This window comes from Chiroxiphia lanceolata, chromosome 19 (genome assembly GCF_009829145.1).
Source record: "Chiroxiphia lanceolata isolate bChiLan1 chromosome 19, bChiLan1.pri, whole genome shotgun sequence".
In the NCBI taxonomy this organism is placed as follows: Eukaryota; Metazoa; Chordata; class Aves; order Passeriformes; family Pipridae; genus Chiroxiphia; species Chiroxiphia lanceolata.
This window is the reverse complement of record NC_045655.1, coordinates 7,763,246-7,785,204: the sequence shown is the minus strand read 5'-3', so window position 1 is coordinate 7,785,204 and position 21,959 is coordinate 7,763,246. Positions and strand designations below refer to the sequence as shown.

At 40.0% G+C, this 21,959-nt stretch overlaps 1 protein-coding gene across 3 annotated transcripts in view; it reads right to left on the bottom strand.

Annotated features, from left to right (window-relative positions):
* Window positions 1–204: 204 nt before the first annotated feature.
* The window catches only part of TOM1L1 (target of myb1 like 1 membrane trafficking protein), a 33,845-nt gene continuing 12,090 nt past the window's right edge, over window positions 205–21,959 (bottom strand). For all 3 annotated transcript variants that reach the window (XM_032707032.1, XM_032707031.1, XM_032707030.1), the window contains exons 3-15: window positions 20,758–20,836; window positions 14,873–15,022; window positions 14,343–14,462; window positions 12,692–12,796; window positions 11,985–12,101; window positions 8,907–9,040; window positions 6,430–6,490; window positions 4,926–5,043; window positions 4,049–4,145; window positions 3,535–3,595; window positions 2,590–2,674; window positions 2,233–2,305; window positions 205–1,331 (exon numbers count right to left, since the gene is read on the bottom strand). In XM_032707032.1, the coding sequence (XP_032562923.1) occupies window positions 1,268–1,331; window positions 2,233–2,305; window positions 2,590–2,674; window positions 3,535–3,595; window positions 4,049–4,145; window positions 4,926–5,043; window positions 6,430–6,490; window positions 8,907–9,040; window positions 11,985–12,101; window positions 12,692–12,796; window positions 14,343–14,462; window positions 14,873–15,013 (1,176 nt within the window). In that variant the 5' untranslated portion in view covers window positions 15,014–15,022; window positions 20,758–20,836 and the 3' untranslated portion in view covers window positions 205–1,267. The remainder of the gene's footprint in view (window positions 1,332–2,232; window positions 2,306–2,589; window positions 2,675–3,534; window positions 3,596–4,048; window positions 4,146–4,925; window positions 5,044–6,429; window positions 6,491–8,906; window positions 9,041–11,984; window positions 12,102–12,691; window positions 12,797–14,342; window positions 14,463–14,872; window positions 15,023–20,757; window positions 20,837–21,959) is intronic.

Sequence of the window (21,959 nt, the reverse complement as noted above, 5' to 3'; positions counted from 1 at the left end):
CTTGCCTTTTCACCTCAGCTTACAAAAACCCCAAACTTGTGTTTCGGATAGAAGCAAGGTGTTCTAAAGGTCCTACAGCAACATTGCTGACTATGAAATCACACACCACAGATTTACACTAAAATACTTCCAAAACCACCTACATTTGGTGTTTCAGGGAATACACAAAGATGCAAAAACTCAGAAGCAATGAGAGTTAACTTCTCAGTAAGCATTTTCTTTTATTTGGAATTTTATGCTACAAAAATTGCAAAACCAACTGAGAACTTATCCCTTAAACAGTTAACATAAGGAATGTTTAAAATGCAGTATTTCACAAAAAATTAGCTTATCTGCTATGAACATGAACTATGTCCTCAAATTTTATATCAACTATAAAGTCAGAGAACTATACCTGTTAAAGTGCACAGTTTACATTCAGCATTAAAATAGATAAGGCACTGTAATTATTAAAAGATAAAACTGTTATTAACAGGGTTAAACAACTTAATTAAAGTAAATGGATAACTACTGCTCATCTGCATTGTAGATAATTAATTTTTTCCTTCACCAGAACAATCTCTGCAGGGCAGGAACATTGAGAGAAATAATTGATTCCCCTTCAATATTTACTGAGTAAATAAAAGCAACAACAACAACAACATTGGAACAGGCAGGTTTTTTCTGTTCTGTTAATCATGGATGACAGCACCTCGTGTCCCAGCTTTGGTTCTCTATACTGGGGGATTTTAGGAAGGAAATTGAAAAAAAAAAAAACCACAAATAGAAAATGTGTATTCAGGATATGATTGTAGAAAAGTAACACTGTGTCTTCAGATATCTATGAAGAGGCCCAGTTTTAGAAAGAAGTCCTGTATATCAAAACCCCTTTATAAATTTCCAGGGAGATGAACACAGAGAGCAGTGAGGCCAAAACAGAAACTGGATTCTGCAGTTTCTGTAAATGTAGTGTCCTTTTGTTTACTTGTGTCAGGTGTCAAGTGTTACCTCCTACACAGGTGAATTTAGAAGTCATATTTTAAAGGCCCCCCCCAGATACCTCTAACCATGCAAGTCACCGTGAAGAATACACAGCTGAACATTTAGGACAAATTGTCAAGGTGTTAGATCCAAGTAACTCTTCAGCTTGCACACAGCTTAGTACTCCAACACTAATTACTTGTTGTGCCCAAACCTCTTGTGTTATTCACTTTGTAGGTTACAGGAAGCACTGCACAGGACCAGCACCAGAGAATAACGTGGTCAGGACAAGTCTCCCCCTCCACCCTCAGCAGTCCGTGCTCTTTTTAACTTCTGTCTTCAGCACATCATCGATTTCTTCATAAATAGCTCTGAAAGAGGAGGAATTACATCACAGGTGTTTCCTTTGGACAGAAGGCACCAGTGCAAAGCTGCCAAGGGTTTGTGGTGTTGCCTCAGAGTGGCTTTGGTTGCAGGATGCCCAGGTTTCCATGGAAACCAAGAGGCAACTTGGTGCTGCTCTGATTAGACAGTTAATGAGATACCTCTGGACATTGTCACTTCTGAGGAATCAAGTTTGGGAGCAGGACTGCGAAAAGCAAATGGCAAGTGTACCACCATGCAATTACTGCACTAATTAAAACTAAACAATGAAAGCTTTGTTGAGGTTTTTCTGCCTCAGAATTCAATGGTTCCTTGGAAATAAGTTTTGTATAGATGGCTCTATTTTTTTTTTTTTTCAATTTACTGGTAGAGATTTGCTGTCTGACTCTTTTGGCCCTCTGGAGAGTCCCACCATCTATTCCTTTTTGTAGTTTATATTTAAATTGATGATTTTCTTGACATGCAGTAGAAAAACATTCTTAAAAATCATGATTGCTGTGAACTGCAATTCCTTTGGTTACCTTGTTCCAGAACTACCTGTGCTGAAGTGTCAATCAGCTTCCTCCACCAGGACTCTTTACCATATTTCATTCACCTTTCTGTATCACTGGATAGGATTTTAGTAGATCATTTTTGACACAGCATTAGTCCTCTGTTTTTACAGATGCCATTTAATGAGCACATTATAGGAGTTTATTCCTTAACTGGTTATGCCATAAATATTGGAAGAAAATATACAAAATGCAGCCACTGTCAGGTACATCAGCAATCCAGTTGGTCAGTTAACTCAGTCTAGTGGTGTGGCTTGTTTTCTCACTCAGAAGAAAAAGCCACCTTGCCTTTGGCATGTAAGAAAACTGTATTCTGTCTGGCTTAAAAGTTACTTACTCAGTGGGAGCCAAGGGATCAAATTCCATTATCTCGTAGTAATGAGGTGATTGTGGCTTGGTCTTTGATGCAGCTGAAGAATAAAGACAGGCAGATACATTCAGGTTTAAATGACAGTGAAAAGCATATTTACTGCATGTTACTTTTAGTGTCCTCCTGAAAGGAGCAGATTATCTGCTATGGATCCAGCTGCTTTAAATACCAAAATGGATAGACTCTAATAGAAGCCGTGGGCAATATGAGAGATTGTCATTGATTGTTGCTGCCCATAGACTTAAGCAATCATTAAGTAAGGGCCTTAAGTTCTAACAAGAAAAATAAATCTCTCTGAAACAGGTGGTTTGCAGTACTTGTTACCTGCTGGTGATGGTCCATTCAATGGTGTCTGTCCAGCCTTCACATTTATTGGGTTCAGAGGCACTGGGCTTAAAAGAGTTGCCAGCTAAGGACATCAAGCAAAACCATGCTTAAACAAGTTGTTCTATGAAAACTGGTTTGATTTAACTTATATAATTGCTGGCTTATCCTTACTCTCAGATTATTGCAGCTGAAGTTCTAAGGTCAACAGTTAACAAGCCAATTGATCTCCATTCCCCACACAAACTTTGAAGCATCTTTTAGTGTTATCTGTAACACATTTCTATAATTTACTTCTGTGTAATTTGCTACACTACACACACTCAAAGACTGGCTCTTATTTGCAGTTTAAAATAAGGACTATACATATGTGTTTGAGGGCTGCTTTTCATCTTTTCTATTTCATGCTGCCTACCACAGAACAGCATTCAAATTCATACCATTACCTCAAAGCCCCTTCATGTTCTTTGCATTCCTTCTGCCATGGCTGTTTCTCTGCACATGGCATTTGTCTTACATTGCACTCAGGGTTCGATTTTATTGGTGAGCTGTGTTTCTGGGGTTTTCCTTTTTTTATATTTCTTTTTTTTTTTTTTAATATCTCATTTGGTATAGGAAATACACCAGAGTAACATAATGGCAGTAAGAGGAGATCTCAGCTTGCTTCACATAGCAACAAATTAAACACAAATAATAGAGCAACTGCTTTCTACAAACTCCCCTGGGATTGTGCTGGACCCAAGGAAAGATTCTTTCATATTAGCACCCGTGGTATCACAAGAGGAAAGCTGACCTGGTCACCAAGCACAGTGTTCCCTGATGTATGGAGGAGGACCAGAGAACAGATCTTTTGTATCCCATTTGGAAGCAGTCAGGGTGCATCCAAACAGTTCTCACTTTGACAGCTGCCAGACAAGAATTATCCTGAACATGAGCATTACTCACATTGCTATAGGTATGTCCAGCTGGGTTGTTCACATTATGGTTTTGTGCTTCAGTTGCAAATCTAGGAGAGAGTAATATATGGAAAGTAACTAAGAAATGATCAAAACTGTATAATGCAATTATCATTATTTTTTTGCTGGTCTGTCTTTCCTGTATGTCACAACTGAGAGCAGCACAGGCAGGTGGGTCTGTGTCCCATTCAACAAGGACACCTCTCCTACCTTAAACTCTTTTACTGACCTGTTTCATGTTTTTGCCTTTCCCTGCAGCACTCCAGCAGAAAGTCACAGATATCTCAAGTATATTTTACCTGTCAAGATACATCTCTCTCTATGACCAAACAGTGCTGCCACAATAGTGTATTTTAAGCTTGTTTAGCAAAGTCTAACACACTTGTGCTAAAGTAGTAAATCTGTGTTCTCAGATCTTTCTAGACTGATTAATTGAATTACAGAGTACTAATACTTCTGAGGATCTGTTATCTGCTCCCATTCCTTGATAAGAGACTACTCACGGGGATTGCTGAGCTTTTGTAGGAGTTGCTGAATCCAGCTGTGGATAAATTGATGGATGATGCCTGTTTTTATCTTCAGGGTGGGCAGATATGCCATCTGAAATTCAAAGCAATAATTAATGATCACTTAAACATTATTAAGCTGATGTTAGTTCCTTTGAACACTGTAAGAGTAAAGTTTTGTTTGGAAGGCCTATAAAGAGTCTGAAGTGAATTGCTGTTTATCACATGAAAGGCAAAATTTTAATAACTCTGAGAAGTAACAGATCCAAGACATTTATCTCCTTAAAATACCAGAACAACATCAGTAGTGCTCTACATGGTAGATACCACTTAAAGCTCTTTTCACTATTTCTCAAAGGTTAAAATGGAATTCTAGGCATTTATTCCTGGGGGAATATGCACACCTTTAACTTTAGTATATGGACTTTCTTAGAGTGGGTAAAAGAGGGGCTTCTACAAACAGTAATTCAGGGCACCTGAAGCCAAGTCTTTCTAATACCAAGTGCCTCCTTAAAAAAACTCTGGACATGTTTCTTTCTTCCAAGCCTTCCAAGAACAAGCAACTCCCAGGCTGTTTTACAGGCCCCACTGGAGTAGAAAACAGAGCATGTTCTACTACTCAAATGTACATAATGGGGGAAAAAGATTATTGCTTCCCCTGTAAACAAATTACAGGGAACCTTATACTACCTTGCATTTTTTTCCCTAGGTAACCATATCAATTCTCCTTTTAAGAAGATTTAAGGAGCATCCTTGAAGTTAAGGAGCATCTTTGTTTTCTTTCTTGCAAGAAACTTCTTGACTCCTCCACTAGGGTCTTGTTGGCTTGTTTTAGGAGAGCAGGCTGCAAGGGAAAAGGATTTTTACCACTTACTAGGGCCTGAAGGAGCCACTGCAGAGTCAGCCTGCACCACTGCTGCCACAGGAGGTGGAGAATCTATGGAGAGGCCAAGTAGATCACTTGAGGGAGCAGATGGCTGTTTCCTGTACAGCTTAACATTTAAAAAAGGGTAAGTTATTTTAAGGGGGTTTTTTTGGTACATTTTTTTTTTTTTAAGGAACTTGTATAGATTTTAAAACGTTGTTATTTTCACAGAGCACAAACTTTTAAAATCTTAATATTAAAAATTGGCAAGTATGAGAGAAGATCAGGACTCTGTGTGTGTGTGTGAAATATAGCTAATGAAATAAAAAATGCATTCCAGAAAAACATCAGTTTCAAAAGATAAAGAAAACCAGTTCTAATGCAGAAAACAGAAAGGACTCAGTTCTAAAAAGCCACTGTGAACTTGTTTAGATACAGTTTGATATCGATCTTCTGATTGATCCTGTACAATTATTTTCATGCTACTTATTTATGATACTTAGATTTATTACATTCTTAGGAGATTGATTTTTTTCTGTCCTGTATTGGATAGGAAAAGTTCAAAATCACAACAATATTTCCTAGGACCCAAAAAAAGGTTCCCTTTGTTCCTCCTGTGAATGTGTTGGCATTAAAAATGTAGCCAACCGAAGCTCTTAATAAAACCAAATGCTTGAATCATACAGGTTTGGTCACACCAGATGAAAATTAAATAATTAAAACATGATGCATTTTAAACTCAGAGACTCCTGAATAATATAAAAATGCACAGAGAGCACCATTTGGACTATTAATTAATCCAACAGTGCATCCATCAAGCAAAACCATCCACCTACGTAACCAGTCTGTAGTAATAGTGACTTTTCAAGGAAAACAAGAACATCTTCTACCTTTTTTTAATAATTGTCAGCAGTTTTTCAGCATTCATAATGCATTTTCATGTTGAGTCCTAGACTACACAATTATGGCTTAGCAGAAGCTGAAACATGTGCAAAACTACTTTGGGCAATATAATTAACAACCATAATTATCAATCAATAAAGGACAGTCATTAAAGATTTGCATTATTCACAATTCAGAAAAAGCTTTGAGTCAGGGAAAAAACCCATCAGCAACAGCAAATTCTGATAGTGCAACAGCATTTCAGTTCATAAATTCTTAACAGAGAGCAAATGAAAAGAAACATTATGGTTTCTCATTTTGTGTATGGCAGATAATTGTGCTTAGCTGGAGAGGTAATAAACCAGCATTTGAATAGATCTCTCTCTCTCTCATTTTTCCTGACCAAGCTTCCATTTCAGATTTGACATTTTTTTGTATTTTAATTACATGAATTTGCATGTAATTCTGCAAGTGAAACTTCGGAAGATCAGGAAGAGTAGTATCAGTGTGTTGTCTCCTGTACCTCTCAACTAGAGAATAAAATTCTGCATGTATCAAAAGGGTATTCTTCACAACAAAAAGAAAAAGGCATGTTTGCAGCCCTGCAGTTGATGAGTTCATCCATAATTACCTCTTCACGTTCACGTTGTATTCTCTGGTTCTCCAGAAAACGAACTCTGTTTCGAGAGAACCTGTTGAAGTTGCAGAGTTAAATGTTCATTCTTACATTTCTGTGATGTCATTTGTAACAACATGAAACTGGTTCTAAATAAAGTTTGATTATCAAAAGAGTCCAGAGGCACCAAACAAGCACTACAGGTGGTGTCTCTGGGCACTTGTCCCTGCCCAGACAATGTGATTCCCCTTCCAGGGCTGTGCTCCTGGGATCACCTGCACTAACACCACCTGGTTTTTCCTGGGCTCACATTTGGAGAAAACCCTCTGTTTGTTCCAAAACACAACCAAGGCACAGCTGACAATGATTTGGCCCAGTTCATGCCAGATAGGTGACTATGAACACACACTGCACCAAATCTGGCTCCTCCTGACCAGAACACTCTTCCAACTGAGCCCCAGGAAACCTTCTGGGCAGCTCCCTGCAGTCCCTCGTGCCATCCCAGGACAAACCACGTACCTATTCTGGCACAAAGCCCTCTCATTAGTTCAGAAATCTGAAATAATTTTTTTTAAAAAAGGAAACAAACAAACAAAACATCTACCTGCATAAATGTGTGTGTACTTTGAGTGACAACAGTGCTACTGTGGGGCCAGAAGAGACCCAGACAAGTGACATTCAGCGTCCAGAAGGTCACTCTGTTTCAGCACCAAGAGCCCTGAGTGACATGGACACGAGACTGTCTACAGTGTTCAGTGTTACTGCACCAGTGAGGCCCAGAAAGAGAACACAGATGGACAGAGGAACAGAAGGAAAAAGCCTTTTCAACTGCAGAACACAAAATGTTTCTCTGAAATCCAGGAAGGACTGAGAAGCTACAGACACTAGAGGGAAGCACTGTTACACACAAGAGCCCTTTGCTGCACAACGGAGATTGCTCCGGATTTAATTTGGATTCCACATTAATAATGAGAAACAGAGAATGCAGCACGACTTGTCCTCAAACAATACCCACAGTATGAAACAGATGCAGCTCGTTAAAATCAGTTTGCCCTTTGCACATCTCATTGTTCAGAGGGAGAGCCAAAGGACAAATCTGCAACACAAAATTAACTAAATACATTTTCATACTTTATCAACTCCAAAGTGCAATGGATCTGCACCCAGGAAGACTCATTACATATAAACCATAACATTATAGTATTAGAATGCAGAATTTTCTGTCCAGTTTCGTAATGGCAAATTAATTAGTCCTTCAACCACCAGGTCTTTCATAAGGAATTTGTTAAATTATGCCCACAAGCTTCTATTCACGGTTCAAGAGATTCCTGGCCTTGCCAGTATTCATCAGATGTAACAAAAATGTAAGCCCACCTCTGACATCAGTGGATTTACAAATGCTGAACAGAATTCCTCTTTTGCTTTTTAAAAAGAAAAACTTCTTCAAGCAAAAAGTGAGAACACAGTTCTTGAAAGACAATTGCTGTAAATTATGGTAACAGTACTGCAGACATAAGATTTAGGGATAAATGAATAAATGACAACTAAATGTTGCCAAGATTAGGCCCAAAGTTTGGGCCTATGACACTTAGAAGAATTAGTGATATTTTCAGTGCATCATTTGGAAGAGGATTAAAAAGAAAAGATGACTGAATTCTATAAATCTGCTAAATTTAATCATGAACCATTGCACTTGAATGATTTCTAGAACATTTCTTAGCCATGGAAGAGATCAACTACTTAAGATGGAGGGGTAGCTCCTATTAAATCTGAATACTCTCCATGAGTGTACTCATGTGATATTTTGGGGGCTAACACTGGAATTTTGAGTTTACCAATAATTTCAGTTTTGCTGGCATCTACTCATGCTACCAATGCCTTAACAGACAAACACCCAGGATGCCAACAGGAGCCCTGCAGTGCTTTCATGTGTGAAAGAAAGAAACATTTTCTGCTGTAAGACAAGCAGAACAGTGTGTTTCAATCCAGCTGAGAACAGCAAGTGACTCTCTTAGGTGTGCAATGAGGCAGAATGCTGCTCCATGGCCAGTTCCTGCAGTAAAGCTGTCAAAGTTGCTTAGAAAGGAGGACAACTATTCCTTCCTGGAAGCACAGACACTTAACAGAGATAAGGACCGTCACCAACACCAAAGGTTTTGCAGCAGGCTGATGACAAATTCACTGGGCACTGCCAAAAAGGAGTGTCAAATTCCAAAATGAATCCCGTTTGTGTGCCTCCATCTGATTACTGTCTATGCTGTTAACTCCTTTTACTCCATTCTAATGGTTTTCTAACTACCTTCCTGAACCACTCCTGAAGTGTTGAGAAGAAGGCAAATATATAACTTCCTCTTTTTGCAATCATGTTTCTGTTCTGGATTTAAGGATAAAATCAGTCCCATGTGGAGGATCAACACTAGGGACCATCTGTCCACTAAGTGCACTTAATTCAGTTAGGATTCCAAATGTGAGGAGAGAGACCCTGTACTTACCTTTCATGTCCCAGGAGGACATTATTCAGATCTTCATTTACTTGTATTAACTCAACTATCACATCTTCATTCTCCACTGTCACCAACAACTCCATGATCCTCTCCTGCATCATCCGACAGGTCTTATACAGTTTCTGCCCGAGGCAAGGAAAGAAAAATAAATGACTAAATTGTAACTGTGATCTCTCAGTTTGCCAGTTCTGGAGATGAATGATAAGACACTCAAGCGTTGCAGACTCACAGGCAATATTCCTTAATTTCCACAAACCACATGTGCTATTTGCTTGAATTGCAAATGGCACAATGTTCACGTGTTTGACCTCTGCAGTGCAGGTTCACGACTCCCACCACCACAGCCAGCACTCCTACCCGACCCCTACCTCTTGACCCATCTTCATTTCTAAAGATATATCTGTCTCTAAAGTCTAAATTACACATGGCAAAATAACACAGATCCCTCTGGGTGATGTAGAGCAAATGTGATTTGATTCTGCTTGAAGCTGATTAAACTCAGCAGGATGCTTGGATGTAATCCTGTTCAGTGTCTGCTTGAAGAAAAGACAATAGTGACCTGAAGGTCAGAAGTGACACAAGTCTCCAGCTCTAACTATTCCTCTGAGTGGGGAAGTCTGGATGCATTTCACCTGTGCACTTTTGAGAAAGTAACACAAACCTTACAGAACCACTTGATGGGAGAATTATGAGGGTTCATCAAGCAAAACTTTGCATTATTACCAGTTGAAATAGAACACAGTTTGTTTATATTACTCTCCTCTGTAGAACTTTGCATGTTCAAAGAAACAAATTCTTTAGCAACAGGAACTTTAACTCAGCCAACATTTTTCTTCCCCTTCATTTGCAAATGCTGGCTGGCTCCACTTAAAAAAACAAAAAATGGTGGGGGGAAATCACTTTATTTGCACACTGCTATCCAGAAATTTCTCTGGTATTATTTTCAAAGTGATCTGATTTTTCCTCAAAAAACCACATACTTCACGGAGATAAATTACTTATGTAAAAAGAAAATATGCACCCCTTTGCCAAATCTGTGTCAGGATTATAGAGTGCTGTACTTTTCAGTACTGTATCTTCATAGCCCAGGATAAAATGCACAAAACCCTATTCAGCTTAATGTCTGTAATTAAATTTAAAACCTTTCAGATTCCACACTTTACTACCTGATCAGCATTTAAAAACCATGTATTTCTTACGGCTCCATTACACAAGCAGACTGGCTCCTTTGCAGGTATCAATAATCCAGAGAGAAGGAAATTGAGTCATTTCAGGCATGGATCTGCCAGGCTTTGCTCCTCGTGCACTCTCCTTTTTTGAAAAACTAGAGTTTTACAATGAAGGAGCAGCAGCTGGAATAACAATCATCAGTGATTCCCATACATTTGTGCTAATTCTTACCAGCTGCTGCTCTGGACCCACATTCCTGCACGTCCATCCAGTATATCTATTCACTATCCAGCACAAAAGTTTGTGACTCTTCTTGGCTGACACTGAGCTATTCTTTAACTACTGTTATTGGCCAGCACATTATTTCAAGTAAGATCTGATATCTTAAGCCTTGTCCAAAACAGGGTGGAGAAAGGGAGGAGCCCGGCCACTAATGAAGATAAAGAACTGAAAACATGTTACACTGATCAAGCTCACCCTGTTTTAGCACTTATTGGGAGACTCCATGTAGTCAAAAGGACTGAAATCAGTGTCTCCAACTCACTCAAAAGCCTGAACAAGCAGCTCTTTTAATAAAGGACTTTGTTCTCTGACAACAAAAGCCTAATCCAAGCAAACCAGGTAGTGCCACAAACAAAAGGGAACAGTAAACACTGTTCAAGGAACAGGGTGGCCCTGCTTGATGCTTTATTCCACTCCATGCACAGGGGAAAAAGAACGGAAAGAACAACAGTGAAAGGAATGAGTTTTCAGTCACTCTCCCACATATGGGAACTCCACACCCTGTCCTCAACCTTTTGCCAACAATTTTATTACTGGGAGTGTCAATAGGAATCCACTGGTTTACTGTGGGCAACTGAATCTCTGCACCCACATGCAGAAGGGCCACAGCAGGAGACAGGAAAGGAGAGACATATTTTTCCTGTTTCACAACCAGAAACATTTACCTTGTCATGGACTGGACAGAGGTGGCCAAGCAGATTAAACCCCTGTATTCTCAACAGCACTCAATAAGGGTTCCTTGCAAAGGAAAATTTCTACACTGGGCAGAAGAAGTGCACTCAAGGCTTGCAAAAATTAGATTAGTTCTCCAAAACATTTAGTGCTGTAAAACTGCTAAAAATGCATCCTCATCATAGAAGTTTGGAGGTAAGTTTAGAAACAGAAGGATGTGATAAAAGCTTTTTAAGCTCTTGCACACAATATGGAACAGAAAGACTTCCACTGACATAGGTCACTATTGAAATGCTAAAGTAATGCTGTATGTTTAATTTCTAAAATAGAAAACACAGCATAAGCAAGTAGAAGAAAGGATATCACAGAAGGAACATCTACACGTTCACTGTCGAATCCGAACTGGACTATCACAATACAATTCCTTCAGGCTACACTTTGGGAGCACGTGGATTCACCTGTAGCACAGCAAGCTCCCAATCTCTGAGGTCAAGCCCATGCTTCATATTCCTCACTGGCCTTCAGTCTGCCTCCAAGGTACTGGTAATAACAAAGAGAGCACTGAAAACTGCAGGACAGATACGAGAGCGAGACTGTGTCATCACCTGCTTTCCCACAAGGCAACTGCGTTCTACTGGAATGTTCTCTGGGCTGTTTGACAGAACATGCTTAACAGAGAACGCTCCATTATGAAATTCCTTTGCCCTTGGAATTCCCTAGAGCTTAAATTTGCATTGCAAGCTGTATTGTCTTTTCCTGACTATCTCGATGTCAGGGGCAGGTGAAGGAGACGAAAGAAAAGCTGAGCAAAAACCAGAGACTGAAACATGTTGATGGATTCCATCTGTCAGTCCGAATCCAGATGTTAAAAGACAGGACCCAGCATATTTTAAAATCAGCTTTAACCAAATCAACATGCCCCACCAATGAATTATCATATACCTGTAAAAGATTCATATCATCTGGATTTTCAGAGCCAGGAGCATTTTCTTTTAATATTGATGACATGACTCTCACGTTCATTTTTGCCATATCCAGTTCACTGTACAGTTTCCCAATCTGTTGAATTCAATAGGAGAATATTGAGTAGGTGAGCAGATCAAGTAGAATAATTCTTACCCCTAATACATACTTTCTTCCCCATTAGGTATAATATGAGCCTAATTAGCATTATTTTACTCCAGTGACATGCCATGAAAATGAATGGAATTAGCTCAGCTTTATTATGTGTAATCAAACTAAGATCCAAGCCTGATAGCACTACTTGTTTTCCTTGCAGCTAATCCCTCTCACTAATGTCACTCTTACTCCTTTTAGTTAGCTACAGGGAGGCAGGAATGGAAGTGAACTGTCCTTTCCTTCCTGCTTTTCAGAACAATCTTTTCACACAAGCCTTATGTAGAAGTAAGTTTGGCTTTCTCACTCACCTTTGAAGCAGTTTTTATCAATCTGCATAGCAGCACTGTAAGACGTGACTAGATAGTCACACACTTGAGTAAATGATTCCAGGAACCCAACCCCATGAATTTAGAGCTGTATCCCTTGATCTGATGGTCCCTTCAGCGGCCTGAGCACCCAGGCTACTGGAGTCACACATTAACAGCATGTTTCAGGTGGACCTGCCCTGCTCTAAACCTGTAGTACTGCACCTGCTCTGGAGTCAACAACAGCGTTGGGCCCGTGGGAAGAGGCAGGAAGGAACGTTTGGCAGGACAAGCAGAGGAGGGTGATGACTTTGTAGAAGACCGAGGTGTCTGTGGAAAGACAAAAGAGCAGAGCTTGGGGTGAACAAAAGGACTGTTGCAGACATCCTGCTGAGAGAGGATCATCCCTGTCAGACCAGGCAACTGGGCAGCAGCTTTCTCATAATCAATGCTCCCAGGGAATTTGTTGAGCAAGGTCTGTTTACAAAAATAAATCTAATGGCTGTTCTGTAATGAAATGAGGCTTGGAATTCAGGTATCTTTGGAAAGGGCTTGCAAGTAAATTCCATCACAGGATAAAGTGGAAATGGCTAAAGAACAGGCTAGCAAGGAACTCGTGAGCCATCCAACAGCCAAGAGTCCCTCCCCAAGTGCCACTGCAGTTTTACAGTGAAGGACAGTTTAGAATGAGATCACACTTGGAAGCAGTAGCAAGGCTGGGGGGTTGAGTCTGGGGCTCTGCAGAAGGTGAACAACAAAAGCCTTCTGGATTGAAAACCTGGAACACTCTGCCTGAAGAAAGCTTCACCTGCATTGTATTTGATCTGACTGCTAAAAAAAAAAACCCCAAAATCCAAACCCAGCCAGCAAAGGAATACACAGTACAGGTCTTTCACTTCCTAGAGACTGAGGTAAAAACTCTGTTCAGTTCTGCTGCTGCTGAGATCAACAGAAGGTTTGCCAGATTTTAACTGTCAAATACATGTGGTTGACAAAATAATCTCTGCTGTACTTGGCGAGGAAAATAAATTATTGTCTATTGAGAGCATTCTTCACACAGCTTGGTCAAACAACCTTCAAATACATAAGCTTTTGTGCACTCCACTATTCAGCCATCAAATTGAACTCAGGATAAATCTGAGTTATTCCTGTCTGCACTGATTATAGGCATCTAGGTCTATATTGCAAGGTTTCACCCTGTGGTGGATAGCTTTCACACTGCCCAAAACTCTTGTGAAAACTCTTATAATAGAATAAAAAACCAGGAAAAACGGGCTTTAAAACATGTACTGTATTTTCAGCTGATGTCCAATGCTTAAGCCATACTTATATTTAATGTTCTAGATGCTACACAGTGCTACCTATCACACAGGCTTAAATAAAAATTATTGTGTATGGACTGTGAAAACTGGAGAGATACAAAGATAATAATCTTTTTTATAGTTCTACATCTCTTGATTTAAGGATAGATAAAGCTCATGTTCTGAACAGTATGTGTTTTTGTGAAAACCTTACTCATTTTTTTTGAGGCTTTCAGAAGCTGACAAGTTTGGAGCACTCAGCACTCTTTGTTTTTAAAGTAAATAGCATGGCCAAATCTTCAAAAGTCTCAAGACAGAGATGCTTAATTTTTGAGAATATATCCACTAATCTGTGGTTGGAAATAAAATAAACTATTATATAGGTCAGGTTTCTTTGTTGTTATCTTAGCTGTTATAATTGAAACCGATTCCTGCTCACGTGCTTAAGTAGGTTTGTCATTTCTGCCCTGAAGCATTTTAATTAAAAAAAATCCCAAACCAAACACACCTTCTTTGTCTGCAGAGCTCAAACAATTAACATATCCTGCTCTTGAAGTATCCCTGTATATCCTCACCTTAGGTCCACCACTGTTGGTGTGAGGGGATGGAAACTCCACTCCTTTCTTCAGCAATTCCAGGTAAACTTCTTTTACTTCGCTCACATCCACCATTCCTTGAAAACCTCGGGCCCACGTCTAGTGTTGAAATGTCAGGAACAAAACAGTGACAGAAATGGTCAGTCAGTGGGTCAGACAAATGCTTTTAAAACATGAGGTCCTAAAAGCAGCTCATTCCCTACATCCACCCTGGATGGCTCCGTTCAAAGCAGGAGGAACCACAAAAGCTCATCCTGCTGGCTGAGTGCAGCCACAGCCACAGCACGTGCACAGACTGGGGAGGGAATAGAAAAGGTGGAGCTTTTCCAGCTGTCTGCCTTTGTCTTCCAGTCTGTGCTACTCCTGTGTGAAGCAGCAGCAGCAAGAACAGGGTCTGCTCTAGGAAGAGGTTCCCAGGACACGTTATGGTACAGAAATGGGCTGCACCATGAAATGTTTCCCATATAGCAGAGACACTATGAGCACTTACAGTTTGCTCTAACACTCACCCTGATATAGGTCAAGATTTTCTCCTGCATGTCAATTGGCAGATTGTATCTTGGGTTCAGTAATTTCACCAGCTTGTCTTTGCAGAAATCTTTCTTCACAACCAAAGACTGGAATCTTGGGCCACAGTTCTCCATACACATGTCAAGCAGCTGCACACACAAAAATCCTTCTGTTACACAGAGAATAGCAGGAATGAACAGATTATTGCAGCTCACTGTGTGCTCTGTTATACCTGTGCAGCACAAAGGAGATGTGTCAGCCACAGTTAAACTATTTCTAACAGAGAAGTGTGGTCACACTTGTTTCCATGTCATAGCAGTATCTGAACATACAGTACCTTAACAGCATGAAATCTATCCAAAGCTTAAAAAGATTACTTGTACAGACTTAGCAATAGAATTAATTCACTGCCTAGCACATAGGTCTGACAGATTCTGAAGAGCTCTGCAAGAGAAGAAAATCACATCACCAAATGCCTCTCTTCTAATCTACCCTGTAAGTGAGAGACTAATGATAAAATAGAAGAGAACAAAATCAACAGCTCAGAGCACAGTTTCTTCATGCTTTTCAAAGGTCACAGTGATTTGAAACAGAAGAGCTGAAATGTTCCAATTGTCACATTCATCTTCATGAAGGAAGTCTACTTCCAAAACTCTGCTTGAAATGCTCAGAGTAGGATCCCTGTAAGCAACATATCTGCCCTATCAAACACAGCAGTGTGAGGTGGTGACATAAAGCTTCTCCCTCTTGTGCATTTGGAGGTGGCCAACTACCATTCCCATTTTGCAGAAGAGATATCAAAAGCTGCCACTCCATCCCAGTCACCTGAGATCAGGCCAATACAAGTCTTGATGGGAAACTGGGGTCAATCAGATTGGATCCAGAATCAGGAAAAATGGTCACCCTCCTGTGCTTCTTGCCCTTCAACTGCAGCTTCCCTTTCCCTCCCAGTGTAAGAGGGAAGGTGAGATGGTGAAAGCAAAGGGTTGACATTAACAAAAGGCTGCAAAATGTCATGGGTTTCCAGAGAAAACTTCCCCTGAATCATGTAACAGACAGGACATATTCTCAACAGGATAAACATATTTTAAGGCATGATAATGTAATCTTGATAAAAGTAGGTTAAATATACTTTCCTATTCAGAGCAGACTATATTTGACTAAGTGAAATCATTTTAGTAACTCATTTTCTAGCCTCAGGACTTGGGGATTTTTCTCTCAGTGTGATCATGAATTTACAGGAGAACAGGTTTAAGACCAGAAGAAAATACATTGCCAAAATGAAAACAGGGTAGAACAAAGAGACTCTGGCAGACTGCTGTGCAAAAAACTAACTGAAAGATAATTACAAAAAAAATCTTGGCTAGAAACATTATTTTTCATAGAGAGTACATGAAACATATGCTAATAAGCCAAGTTATTTGCCTGTGCAGTACTTCAAAGATGGTCTGTGTAAAATATTTTCAACCCAGTGCATGGGAAATTTGGTATGCTACTCCCTATTATTAATTCCCTGCTTAAGGGACTGGGTATTTACCCACTGAATGAAAGTACTGAACTAATGGGCTGGATCCTCCACTCAATTATGCCAGTCCAGCCCACTCAGAGGGAAACTAAGCTGGTATGAGAAAAAGAAGAATTTGACTCAATTATTTTTAACTGGACCATTCATGAACAAGCCACTTTCATGCTAATAACACCTTTCATTAGAATTTCAATATGGGTATTTATTGTGCAAATAGGACTTCACCATCCCAGGGAGCTCCACTGGAAGGAATAGATCCAAGGTGGCCAAGTCAGCTACTGCTCCACATAGCACAGTGGAATCTCAACAGAAACGTGTTTTAATAACAAAGCTGGCAAATTAATTTCAACCAAAGTTCCTGTAAGTGACAGACTGGATATGAGAAGGGTTGGAATGGACAGAGAGGCTGTTCCAGGCTCACTGATACCAGAGGAGATCTGCACTGAGCAATAAAGGGGGAAACCTGTGTAATCCCAGCCTTCTGGTTGGAATCAGAATCACAGAACTAATGTGGTAAAAGGCATCTATAGAGAGGTAAAGCCAAACTGTAAAGCAGAAACAAAAAAAAAGGGAGAAGTTAGTAAGTATAGCAGAAAGTCAACTACATTCTTTATAGAGACCTCACTCAGAATTCCAGAAGATTTGCTGCTCATCTAAAGCAGCCAGGAATGGTCCATAGAGCTGTAAGGAATGGGTGCAGTGTGTGATGGACACTTCTCAGACCTAAGGTCAACACAAGAAAACACAGGTGAACTGTTTGCTTCTTCTCATTTCTGACTCAAAGGGAACAAGCCATTAATCCATCTCCAGGATTACACTGTATGAACACACACTGATGTCTCCCCAGAAGAGTTTTTGAACAGCAAGATGCTATTTCCAAGGCCAGCACTTAAAACAAACCGGTATGAGCAGCTCTTTCAGCTGCCATTCCCCAATTACAGTGCAGGGGCTATGCACACTTTACCAAGATTCAGCATTTCAAAAATATTCCATTTTCAGAAGTCTTCAGTTTTTCAAATTTCACATTTCAATGTCCCACTCAACATCCTTTTCTTCTTTGGCCATGTATACCATAAAGTATAATAAAATGGACTAGGACTGTTTTGATTGAGGAGCTGGAGGGCTCTCATGGTTTTGATTTTTAGATCCTCTGCTCTGTGACATGTTAATTTAACAAAGTAAAATCTGAAGGCCACATTTGCCATGCTAAATTTTTTGTACATCTAGAAAATTACAGGCTATTGAAAGGAAAAGCAGAAATATTCTTAGGGGAAAAAAACTCCAAAATTTAAATCTTGCCAATCATACAATCAAAATGGTTTCACTTGGAAGGGACCTTAAAGATCAACTAGTTCCAATCCCCTTTCCATGGGCAGAGACACCATTCACTAGATCAGGTTGCTAAGGGCCCCATACAACTTGGTCTTGAACACTTCCAGGGATGGGGCATTCCCAATTTCACTGGGAAAATGACTCCCTTTAAAACATTTCCCAACAATGTAATGCAGAAATGAAACAATAGTCTTAAATTTCTGCCCACTGCTTTGAATGTAAGAGTGTGTGTGTGGACACAGGCACAGAGAGGGACACATTTAATGTGAGATTTAATGTGACAACTGAACAGGCACCCCAGTGTTCACCACATAAACAGAGTTTAGGTATCCAAAGTCTATCAGTAATAAAAAGTCAAGTAACACACACACACACTTGGTTGGATTCCAGCCTGAAAGTTCTAATCCTCTTCCCTCTGATTGCACAATCTCCACTGCCAAGCCTCGGTGTTATCAAAGGCTGGGCATGGAGCAACTTCATGGCCTGACACACATAAACCTCCTTTCACATTACTTCACAGGTAAATTCTGCAGCTCAGAGCACATGAAACCAAGCACATTATTGAGTTGGCACTCACCCTTCTTCCTGCAAATAAATAAATAGGCACTTTGAGCCAGGAGAAGGAAGACACTGCTGAGATTTAACACGTCTCAATAACAGAATCAGGGCTAACATGTGCAGTTGTGCTGCTTTGATGAAGACACTCACACTTCATTCTGTGCTCCTTAAGCAGCTTCATAAGAAAGATTAAACTCTAGGATTTCAAGCTTGAGCAGACAGAAGTGGATCAAAGCACCTTTCAAAAGAAATGCAATTTGTAGATCCTTCTTAATTTTATCTAATGTGGGTAAAATGTTGAATCCCAAAGGCTGGAGGACCACATTTACTACAGGAAATACAGGCCTTATTTTTGGAAAAATCTGGGAGGAAAACAACTTTATGAGATGAGAGTTGCACAGGGAGGGAAAGGCTTCTGTTTCAGAAATTGAAAATTATTTCTGTTTTTCCCTTTGCAATGGTTTGCTGTTGTAATCTAAACACTTCAAAATCGGAAACAGGAACAATTTCATAAAGGCAATTAAGAAGATAAAAATAGAAGATATAGCACACAGGAAGGGTGATTTGGGAACAAAGTTAAAAGCCACACGTGGCCAGCAGTGGGGTCATCAAAGGAAAGGTTTCACAGATGCTGAACTGAGGCAGTACTGGTAAAAAAAACAAAAAGGAAAGAAGTCAGGGGCAGAGGGAGAGGCAAAGGATGGAAGATCTTACATAAGAACTAAAGCAGAAAGAGAGAGAGTTAAAGGAAAGGCTGTAACTTATTTAAATTAAAAAAAAAAGGAAAAAACATTGAGGAACACAGGGAGGAGAAACCTGCAGAGAGAAAACAGAAGCTGGGCCAAAAGGATGCAACTGCCTGACAGGCACAGATAACACTTGCACATGTGAGTGGGTGAGAACAGACAGGGAGAAAGGGGCCTGGGATGGTGCAGAGACTGAGAGTGTTGAACTGCAATCCCATCTGACCCTGGTACACACTCCTCCTGTGAGCAAATGCAATGAGCTCCCAGGTCAAAGTGATAAAGTTCTTCCTTGGATACACCTGAAACAAGATCCTTCTCTCATTTTTACGTCCTCAAAAGCTGAGCTATAATGTCACCTTGGGTATATCTGCACTGTAAATACCCAAGGAACGGCTCCCAAACCTAAACACTGGGTTATCAAAACTGGCTGCGTCAGATACCCAGAGTAGGACCTTGGTGCACAAGGACTGGAGGAGAAGGAAAGCAGAGCTGATACAGGGATGGCAAGTGCAGTGGAAACCCAGTGTTTCTGTTATGCAAACACAGAAAACACACACACAAACGTGACTCACGAGACAGTGGAGGAGGAAGCCAGGAAAGAAGTGCGGAAATGGAACCAGCTGCAGGTATAAATTGACATGTTAAACACATTTATCTGCATCTCTAACTTGCCAGGAGACACTTGGGCAATTGCTAAGTGACCTACAATTCCACACTATCCATCACTGATCTTCCTTAATCACTTCTCAGCACATGTTGATGTAGATAATGATTTTGCACAACAAATACCAAAGCCATGAGTAATGGTAGTCAGTGTGATGCAGACAGGCCTCTACAGCCTCAAAAAAGGAAATGGTGAAAATAGTTTTAGACAATTAATGAAAGACAAAAGTCTCCAATAACTTAAAACACAAATGATATGATTCTCCTCACAGTTGCACTATTGTTAGCCAAGAGCAAGTCAAGTCAGAAACTCAGGACTTATGACAACATTAAGAACTTCCTGCTGCTGCCTACATTATCAGTGTAGTGGAAAACAAACTCCAGTAAATCTTAAATTGACTGAAATGACACCTCCTCAAACACTGGGGCAGTTTAGAAACACTGTCAGGTTTTGGAAGCCAGATTATGTCAAGTGAGGATCTTTCCAGTCACTACAACCTTTAGTCATAACATCTGGATTTCACATGGTTTACCCTGTCTCTTGCTCCCTTGCTTAACTCACTGTTGCTACCTTTTCATGCAAGTTTCTCATTTATATGTGATAACATTTATCTTTACAAAGCAGTTATCACACATTCCACCATGCTGCACGCTGTGCTTAGTTTAACTAAGATCAGTACCACAAGGTGAGTAATAGAATGGTCAAATGTAGCTTTTATGTAATAACCCAACCTCCATGTCTTTCACAAACAGGTGGGGCACTGACAGAGGGACAGTCACTAGAGTAAATAAGAGCTATACTACTTCCATGTAGTACAAATTTAAAAAAAAAAACACAACCAAACAAACCCACAACAATAAATGTCAGAATTTGCATCATCCAGGATTCCATGGAATGCTGGCAGACCATCTGATCTGCACTGTGGCAGTGCTGTGCACACAAACAACAAAGACTGAAATCATCCCGGAGAGTTGTGTCAGGGATAATTTGCATGCCACCTTATCGTTTAGAATGTTTGCCTCCTTAGTGTCTAATTAATGTAAACATAGCTGTACTTACAGACAGGGTGAGCCTGATCTCCTTATGGTTACAGTTTTTTGCAAGCTTTTTCTTTAGTGCCTTAACTGCATCTTTAGGCCTGCGAGAAGAAATTAAGGAGAAAAAGTTACCAGTGAAATTGGGCTGTTTTTCTAGTTCATAACTTCATCCAAGACCCAAAAATATTGGCCTGAGATACGGCACCAAATTCATCCCTGTGTTTACACCCACACAAAACGAGAGCAATTGCCCCATTGATTTCAGCCAAATCACTTCAGCACTGAGCTAGAGCAACAGAGCAGTGAATCAGGTTTGTAACTGCAGACCGTGCATTACTCCAGAGACTGTGCAGAGAAACAAAGTTGTTCTCCTCTGTAAAGTCTGCTCCACGATTATATTTTTCCACTATTGTACAACAGAACTACTTATCTAGCTTTTATTGCCAAGAAAGGGAATATCAATTGCCAGCTGTATCAAGAGTTGGCTGGTACCTATTTTTCACGTATGATGCAATTAAAAAATATTCTGCTGGGAGGGCTGTCGGGAGCAGGGGTGTCATGGATAACTTCCAATCTTATAATTGCAGGATGCATTTAACTCATCTGAGTAATTACCATGTATGGATGGACAACCCATTCCAGCCCAGAGATAGGGTCATTTCCAACCCAGCCATTTTGATTTCTATATATACATCCCATATCTTTTAACTATCTATGTAGGAGGAAGAGGGTGGAAGATGGTATCGAGATTATCACACGTGGGAAGCAGTTTTGCCTCATTAATATGGACTATCTATAGTGTACAATTATTAGGGCCAGCCCAACAATCATGGTCAACATAAACAAGATGTCCTAATGCCTCTTTAGGATCTCTCTAGAATCTAAGATGGAGCAATAGGCACAAACACAATGTTTCGATAAGAAAAAGAAGAAATGTTTGTTGAAATTATTTCAAAGCCAATAAAATTAAGTGGGTATTTACCATCACTGCATTTCTCAGTTTGAAATGTTATACTTCATGTGAAAAAAGAAGAAGACACTTCTTATTTTTCTTAATCCTATGCCATACCCAGGCATACCAGGAAAGCATCAAGGGATGGATGGGAGCATGAGTGAGGAGAAGGAAACTTTCCCTTGCAGAAAGCTGTACTATGATTTCACTCCTGCTTCTTGTTTCCCTCACTGAAGCATCTGGAAATGCTCTGGTCAGGAGCTGGATATTGC